Source organism: Perca flavescens, chromosome 18 (genome assembly GCF_004354835.1).
Source record: "Perca flavescens isolate YP-PL-M2 chromosome 18, PFLA_1.0, whole genome shotgun sequence".
NCBI classification, from domain to species: Eukaryota; Metazoa; Chordata; class Actinopteri; order Perciformes; family Percidae; genus Perca; species Perca flavescens.
In genome coordinates this window covers 6907952-6917603 of record NC_041348.1, presented here as the reverse complement: position 1 = coordinate 6917603, position 9652 = coordinate 6907952, and the positions used below count along the sequence as shown (strand labels likewise).

Sequence of the window (9652 nt, the reverse complement as noted above, 5' to 3'; positions counted from 1 at the left end):
TAAAGATCTTTATTTAACGGGATATATAAATCATACCATCATATTGATAAAAGAACATTGGTTTTGATAATGGACTATATAAAATATATGACAAAAAAAAGATTTTCTTGTCAATGTTGCCTCACCTCATCATGGGTGTAGTTCTCTGGTATCAGTGTGGACCTGCTTCCCATACCAGCTTGCAGATGGAAAACTTCTTCACTGCCTTCGGGAGCAGTGTTGCCAACTCCTCAGTAAGGAAAGTCGCTGTCCTAAAAGTCGCTAGAAGTCGCTAAATGACGTCATCGCCTAATTTGCATAATTTCCCATCAGCATCATGAATGGATGTGTTTTTTTTTTTTACATACAAAACTCTCATTGGGGAAAAGAATAAACGTGTATTTACAAATGTTGTCCATGTACAAGAAAGAATCACCTGATCAAAAAAAACTAAGAACAAATCAAAAAAGAGGGAGTTATTTAAGTCAAAATCAAAAGGCTAGAAAAAAATAAACATTTAGAGCGACACACAAGGGGAGATATCATGGATGTATTAAGAGAACTACACCAACTGCACGTGATGGACGCTGCCTGTAGGAGAGGAATAGCTTCGTGGGAGAGACAAAAAGTGAGTAAAAAAACACCCTAAATATGTTTAGAACTGTCGATTCTTTTTCTTTTTTTAAACCAACCCTCCTCCTTTATCTGGGCTTGGGACCGGCAAAAGTTACCCAAAAGAGACACTCTGGAAGAGTTACTTAGTAATTTTTTTTTTGTATATACAGTACAGACCAAAAGTTTGGACACACTTTCTCATTCAATGCATTTCCTTTTATTTTCATGACTATTTACATTGTAGATTCTCACTGAAGGCATCAAAACTATGAATGAACACGTGGAATTATGTAAGTACATAATTCCACGTGTTCACACAACAAAAAAGTGTGAAATAACTGAAAACATGTCTTATATTTTAGATTCCTCAAAGTAGCCACCCTTTGCTCTGATTACTGCTTTGCACACTCTTGGCATTATCTTGATGAGCTTCAAGAGGTAGTCACTTGAATGGTTTTCCAACAGTCTTGAAGGAGTTCCCAGAGATGCTTAGCACTTGTTGGCCCTTTTGCCTTCACTCTGCGGTCCAGCTCACCCCAAACCATCTCGATTGGGTTCAGGTCCGGTGACTGTGGAGGCCAGGTCATCTGGCGCAGCAATCCATCACTCTCCTTCTTGGTCAAATAGCCCTTGCACAGCCTGGAGGGGTGTTTGGGTTCATTGTCCTGTTGAAAAATAAATGATGGTCCAACTAAACGCAAACCGGATGGGATGGCATGTCGCTGCAGGATGCTGTGGTAGCCATGCTGGTTGCAGTATGCCTTCAATTTTGAATAAATCCCCAACAGTGTCACCAGCAAAGCACCCCCATACCATCACACCTCCTCCTCCATGCTTCACGGCGGGAACCAGGCATGTAGAATCTATCCGTACACCTTTTCTGCGTTGCACAAAGACACGCCGGTTGGAACGAAAGATCTCAAATTTGGACTCATCAGACCAAAGCACAGATTTCCACTGGTCTAATGTCCATTCCTTGTGTTTCTTGGCCCAAACAAATCTCTTCTGCTTGTTGCCTCTCCTTAGCAGTGGTTTCCTAGCAGCTACTTGACCATGAAGGCCTAATTCGCGCAGTCCCTTCTTATCAGTTGTTCTAGAGATGTGTCTGCTGCTAGAACTCTGTGTGGCATTCATCTAGTCTCTAATCTGAGCTGCTGTTAACTTGCGATTTCTGAGGCTGGTGACTCGGATGAACTTATCCTCAGCAGCAGAGGTGACTCTTGGTCTTTCTTTCCTGGGGCGGTCCTCATGTGAGCCAGTTTCGTTGTAGCGCTTGATGGTTTTTGCGACTGCACTTTACAATGTAAATAGTCATGAAAATAAAGGAAACGCATTGAATGAGAAGGTGTGTCCAAACGTTTGGCCTGTACTGTATTTATATATAATATATATATTTTTGGTTTTCTTATGTTTGGTTTTTAACCTTATGGTCCACTTTGGAGCCTACAACAAGTCAGAGTAAAACATGAACATTGTTAAAACAATATTGTAAAAAGATGTTTGGCGACTGAACAATGGTAAAATTAATATTAACGTTATGTGAGTTTGTCAACGTAAATGCAGTTAGTAACTAGCTAGCTAGTTAGCCAAGGCCTACTGTTTGCTAACGTTAACTAGCTAGCTAGCTAACAGTTTTATTTGTTGCTACAGACGGCCTGAGATTAAATTCACATTTTAAAACGTGCCAAAATCAGTTTTAATAGTTTTTATTAATAGGCAAGCTAAAAGGCAACGTTCGCAAGAAGTATAGAGAAACTGTTGGACTTTTTTTTGTATTTTCTTAGTTTAGTTTTCTTAAGTAAAGTAAGTAAAACATGAACAATTTAAACCATAACATTTTAAACATTTTCTCGTAAATCATATAACAATCTAAATGGACCAAAAAGAGACAGAGAAAGCTGTCAATGGAAATGTGTAAAAATGGTAGTCTGGCTCAGTGTTGGGAAAGTTCCTACATGAACTAGTTCAAAGTTCAGTTCACAAATTTTAAAATGAACTAGTTCAGTTCATAGTTCATACTTCAAAATTTTGAACTACGTTCACAGTTCCAAAAATGAACTAGTTCAAAGTTCTTTGTTTAGCATATGTTGCTTCAGTTCAATGTGCCGTTTCAGGTTTGCTGTGGATGACTGAATGACTGATGACTGTGTGACTGAAGTGCGGATGTTCTTTTTGAAAGCCGGTGGGCAAAGTTTGCACAGAAATGTACGATTTTTCCCATCCTCACCGACCTTGACATAAAACTCGTTCAAATGATCGTACGAAGCCTCCTTGCTGCTTCATTGCTTCCATGCTGCTGTCGCCTCCGTGCAGCTTTTTGTTTTGATGACGAATGTCAACACTGGTGGCTGGTGTTGCCAGATTGGGTGTTTTTTCCGCTACATATTAAGGCCTGTTTACTGTGTGTTTTAGCCGGGTTTTCGCCTCGAAGGCTATATAGATATCTGGCACCCTATTGAACGAAGTTAAACAGAGAGCGTGCCGTTCACAGACACCAGAATGAACGAGTTCACAGTAACGTTCATCAGGCAGTAATACAGTACGTTCAGTTCATGTTCGGTCAAAATATGAACGAGTTCATGAACTATCGTTCAATGAACGCCTTCAGGCACAACACTGGTCTGGCTCTAATTCAAGTTTATTATTTGTTTGTTTTCCTCCACACACACAGGCTGTGCTGGCTCACAGAAAGAATGGGTCGTCATCAATTTGGTCAAGGCTCTCTGTGGCAGGTTCAGCAACTGATGAAGCTGACTTAAATGAGTAAGCAGCTGATGTCCCAAAAAGCTGCAAAATATCATCAGGCAGCTGGTGCTCATAGCAAGCCTCACCAGACAGCTTCAGTCCATATCAGATGTACAGGATGGAGTTAAGGGTCTGCAAGGACATCCGATTTTACACTTTACATTATGGGCAGGAAAAGCCAGAGGGGCTTCCCGCACGCGCATGCGCGAATCATTTTCAGTCTGGACACGGAGGAGATAACATCTCCTGCTCTGACTTCAGCTCAGAGGAACTGCTGTGCGAGGACTGGGCCACCTGTGAGTGCTTTCAGATGGGGGAGGGGCCCACGGCGGCCCCCACTGCTCGTTGAGAAGAGTAAGAAAAAGTCTCCAAAAGTCTCCAATAACGCCACAAAAAGTCGCTAAATTTGTCACCAGAAACGTTTTTACAAAATAGCTATAACATTAACAACAGTTAAACAAAAGATCGTTAGGTCATAGATATATGTTAAATTGTAATTACCGTATTTGTCCCAGCCGAATCCATGGTGGTCATGCGGCTCACGGCAGTCTCTGTGTCAAGGCAAGGCAAGCACTTCTCCTCGTTTCATGGGAGGTACTGTGCTCCAAACCGTAGGTGCTGATTGGCCGAAGAGGAGTCCTATGTATCTGCGCCACTGAACTGTATCTATTAATCTGCGCTTGATTGCTCTTCCTTCATCATTCAACTACCCGGATATCTGTCACAGTAACTTGAAATTGAATTTTGAGAACTGAATTTGAAATGTGAGAACTGAATGTGAAGATATATAGAGTTGAATTTTCAGTGAGGATCAAATTTTAAACGAATAAATTCAAATAAACGAATAAATTCAATTTCAAATTATACTATTCTGATTCAGTTTTTCAATGCAATGATTCAATACAAACAATATAATTTCAAATTATGTGATTCAAATTCAGTTTTTCAATGCAATTATTCAAGTTTAGCAATTTAAATATAAATGATTCAAATTCTGTTGGCACATATTTCAGCCCATAGAGGAGCTTGTCAATGCTATCTGCTTTTGGATTTTGGTGTCACAGGTGGCATTGACTACATCAGCCTTGCCCTTAATCCAATAGCGACAGCTCTTAGAGGACAAAGCATATACGAAATAGAACAATAGTTACATATTGTAACTCCAGATTCTATGAGTGTAGGCATAAGATCTAGGTCACCTGCTTCACTAACATTGGCTGAAGAAAAATGCTGATGTTGGGAGCAGATCTCTGGTCTCGCAGCTGTAATACACAGTAACTGCAGACGTCAGAGAGGCCGGTGCAGGGCACAAGGGTGCAAAAGAAATCTTCACAACTGTGCATGCGCAAGGTATAAACCAAATAGCAACAGCTCTTAGAGGGCTATGCCTTTACTCATAGAATCTGGAGTTACAATACTTAACAATCATTTGCCGGGATCTTTGTGCAATAAATCCAAACTGTTACATCCAAGATTGATACACTTTATGTCCATAATTTATGATTTCTTTTGGTTGTTTATAAAGATAATTGTATTCCTTGTGTTGAGAGTATGCATATTCTGTTTCGGTTGCAGAGATAACAGCTACACCATTTAATAGCAGACACAAGTAACTAGTCTGTATCACATTTTTAACACTGGCTTAAAAGAGTTCCAAGATATAGACAGAAATGTCAAAAATGTTACAACTATCCCCAGTCTCCCCTACCTATATACAGTAATAAACTGATTACACTACAGCTCACAAGGATATAATAAACTCAAAGGGTATTATTTATTTTGCAGAGCAAGCATACATGTTTCCCATGTGTCTTGACACAGCATTATGCCTCTGTGAAATTTTAATTAGGCCTCTTGGCACTTGCAATTTACAAAAGCGTCAGGTGGTGGCGCCAATCTCAAAGTTTAAATATACTGTAAACTTTAATCCAAGCAGAGGATTCAGTTTCTCTGAAGTCATTAGTGAAACTTTATTATTTCCAACACATCTAAATGATCATTTTATGTCAGATAATTGTCTTTTTGGAGTGCATATCATTTTTTATTGAAGACATTTTTTCAGTAATTCTGGACTGTCTGCTATCCCTCTGAGGCACTGCATTAAGTGTTTAAGCTAACCCTTTGTACAGGTGAACATGGAACTATAAATTCTCTCTCTCTCTCTCTCTCTCTCTCTCTCTCTCTCTCTCAATTTTCAATTTCAATTTCATGTTGCTTTATTGGCATGACAAAAAATTACATCTGTTGCCAAAGCACAAGAACAAACATACATATAAACAACAACAAGGAGTAAATACATCTGATATAATAATACAAGTAAACATAATGATATAAATGCAGATACTAAACAAATTCTGTGCATGTCCCTCAAAGGGTTTGTTGAAACAATAGTATATATATATATATAAAGAATACAAATAAACAATAATAGAAAAATAAAAATTATTATATATACAATTCTCTATTTATTTTGCCTTGTATTGTGGCAGGAGAAGACATATTTAGCTGCTAGGCATGCCATGCTTTTATCTTCCCTTAATAAAAAGGAAGCTTTTTGTCCTCAGTGTAGGTAGTGAAGCCTGGTATCTCTGGTATACCTCTCTCTCTCTCTCTCTCTCTCTCACACACACACACACACACAAGCGCACAGGGTGCTGCTCTTTTAAATCCACCTGTTCACGCGCCTTTATGCGCTCTCTGCTCGCTGCTGCTGATAGGTTTGTCAGGAAAAAAACGATTTTTTTTAACGCCTTGTGCACGAAGTGGCGAGGGGCTCTTCTCATAACACCATCACAGCACAGATACAGCAGAGTTCCTTCTGCCGCTGAATGGATTACCAACATATTCCCCTCTCCCGAATGGTTTTGCGCCCCTCCTTTTTATATTAATAAGCTCCACTCATCGCTGAGAAGAGCGCTGCCTTTCTATGATTACATGATCAATTTACTAACACCGTGGACACTGATCGCTGATCATGCCAAGTGCGCTCATTTGAGACTAGCTTTGACTTCAGAGTCACATCACCGCTGCTGGGTGGACGCAGACGCACGGCTTATCTGGAGCGGTTTGCTGCAAAAAATTGTTGCAAACATTGTGAGGGGCGAAGTCATGGTGCCGGTACCGCATCGGCTTCTCATGGCACCTTGAGAACTTTCTTCCTGACTGCCCCCTTTTTTTTTCATCTTGTGATTTTAGATGTTTGTCAGCAGGATCGTGCTTATTTGGGAAATTATCCACCGTTTCCCCTTTCAATTATGTTCACTTTTGCTGCCTTCTGCTATATGCTGTCTCTGGTCCTCTGTGTGTCGCTGATCTTCTTTGCAATATGGCACGTAAGTACCCTGGAATTAATATATTTTGTCTTTTTCTTGTGTTTGATAACCAGCGGATAGATCTTATCATCGGTGATGTGTGGTTATTGAACGGGCAGGTGTGATAGATTGTGCGTAATACTCCCAGATAGCCTACATCCCTAAACATTCATTCATTTGTCAAATGCATGTTTTTTTGTAGCTTGCGCACTGTTTACCAATGCAGGATAATTTTTGGCAGATATTTCCCTCAACATGACAGGTGCACACCTGTATCTTCAGCTCCTGCTCCATCAGCTATCTGCATCCATCGTTTTTACCACTTAGTCACAATTTTACCACTATTATTTGGCTACTTTACACGTTCATACTGACCCAGTTTGATATGCACACATGCTTGCAACCCTGTGAAGCATCCTAGATAAATGACATGGCCTTCCTTCCAGATCAATTAGGAAATCTTGAAATGCAACCTCCCCCCTCTCATCTTCCTGCTCTGCTCCCTCTGACTCTAATCAAGCCTTAGCTCAGCTAGTCACCAGTGCCAGTATGATTGACTGCATTGTGATATTTGAATAATCTAATTATTTGCTCCCTGAGCAACATCTCCATCATGTAGAGCCATATGTAAAGACAGATTTGGGTCAGGTTTTCCAGCCTATTGCCCTGAATCTGCCTTTTGTATGGAAACAGCAACAGACCTGATGCACTTGGGATGACTGTTCCTCTGACAATTACAGCTAATAGTCAAGTCTGTCAGACAGTAGCCCGTGTGTCTGCTCAGAGCAGAAATAGAGACACCAGGACAGTGGGAGTGCAGACACCCATGATGGTACAGTTAAATCTGAGTGGTTATGCTAAAGACAATACGTAAAATTGACTGAATATACAGCGCCTTTATGATGCTTGTGACTACTACACTGAAGGAAAGACATTCCTGTGTGTTCTGATTAATAATCGAGGGACAGAAACCACAACACTTCCTTCAGTTCTGTTTATAATGTCAATTCAGCAATGGTGGAAGAATCCCAATGGAACACATTATTCTGTAGCTTCAGCAATAATCCACATCCAGGTTTTATTTTGCCTTCTGCTTCAGACTGCAGAAACGGTAGAGATCCTTCCTGCACTGATTACCATTCACGGTGACATACAGACATGCAGCATAATAAGCTGGGACTCCATACTGCGAGGAAAGATAATTATGAAGAAGCTGAGGTGGGAATGTGTGGAACCGTGGAAGCGATCAGTAGAGCTAAGGCTGCACATTAACACCAGCCACCTGCCAAATGCTGGGGGAATTTTGTCTGTACCTCTTTTACTTCTATCACTTTGGCAGGTTGCCATCTCTCCGTCAGTTCTTTTTTTTCCCTTGAATTTCATAATTGATCTGGTTTCAAAGACCTGCTGAAAACACAGACTCCTGCTGCCACAGTGGCCACTTGACCAAAAGGTTAGTTTTTAACGCCCTGAGCAGCAGTGCATTGCTAAAAAGAGCAAGTGTGCTGAGTCAAACTACCCAGGGTAAAATCAAGCTATAAATAAAGTGAGTCAGTGTAAATTAACATAAAAAGACCGAGGCTATGAAACCACAGAGAAAAGACAATGGGAGAAAATGAGTAATGAACTGCTCTGACTCAAACATATTACCAGGACTGTCAGCAGGTAACATGAGCGCCTGAGTCATGGATGTCAGACAATGACAAATGACTGCTCACAGATGGACTTCTGTCATTAATGGACCATAATCAATCACAGCATATACAGCCAAGTTAATTAGCTCTTTTCAGGTGCTGATAAATCTTTACTTGTTTTGAAGTAGGAAACAAAACTGATTTCTCTTCCATTCCGCTCATTTACACTCACATGAGGCTATTCAGTGAGACCCTTGTAAGGAAAAAAAAAGAGGAGGACATGTTGGCTATCTTCAGAATATCTATTATCATGAATCACATATCTCTCTCTGATCTTTCATGGACTCTAAGGCCTAGTCCACACGGACACAGGTATTTTTATAACCAGAGTTTTTCTCCTCCGTTTTAAAAAAAAAAACCCGTCCACACATGCTCGGTTTAAAATAAATCTCCGTCCACATGAAAACGCAAAAACACGCTGTCAAGCGCTGTCAAGAGCATGCCACACCAGCAGGCGGCGATATAACCCAAATTGTTAAATCACCTTGGCCAATCAGAAGCCTAGAAAAAAGTTACATCCTACTCATCCGCCATTGCAAAGAATCGTCAACAAACATCAACAAAGCAGTTAGCGGCGCACAATATGACGTCAAACACAGCGGATAAAGGCGCACACTCTGACGTCGCAAGGCAAAAAACCCGGTTATACTGTCCACACGACAACACTGTAACCGGCGGTTCTGAAAATGCTCACCCTGGCTGGAGTTTTCAAAAATGTTCGGTTACAGTGCCCTGAAACTGCGTTTTCGTGTGGACGAAAGGCCGAACCACGTAAAAAAAGTCACGGTTATAAAAATACCCGTGTTCGTGGGGACATGGCCTAAGGTGAGGGGGGGACACAACTACGCACAACAGGAAGTGTTACCTTATTTGAAAAATATCTATGCATTTGCCTTATATTTCTGACAATTTGATAAGCAATAATGTCGATTGCGCTTGAGGAAATGAAACCCCAATCAACAAAACTGCATAAAAAACAATAGTACTATTTAAATACCATCGTTAAAATCATCGGGAGAGTCCGACACAGCCAGACTCTGGACTATAACTCCTATTTAAGTTTATGCTCTGCTTTTCAACTGTTGTTTGGTATATTGCTATTAAACACATTTGGAGAGGATTGGAAGGAGGGGGGGAAATATTCTATGCAGGAAAAACTACATAACTATATGATACACTGGTAACAAAAGTGTTGAATGAGATTGTCAAGTCATTGTACCACTAATCAATCATCATTTATGTGGCTTTATACATTTTCTCTAGTAAAGTAGAGAAGTTTCACCTCACTGCATTTGTCTGACAAATGTA

The 9652-nt window shown here is 40.4% G+C and overlaps 1 protein-coding gene across 1 annotated transcript in view; it reads left to right on the top strand.

The window, feature by feature from the left end:
• Positions 1 to 6593: 6593 nt before the first annotated feature.
• cnih3 (cornichon family AMPA receptor auxiliary protein 3) overlaps positions 6594 to 9652 on the top strand; it is a 136699-nt gene continuing 133640 nt past the window's right edge. The window contains exon 1 of the mRNA XM_028605752.1: positions 6594 to 6671. Coding sequence (XP_028461553.1) covers positions 6594 to 6671 — 78 coding nt within the window. The remainder of the gene's footprint in view (positions 6672 to 9652) is intronic.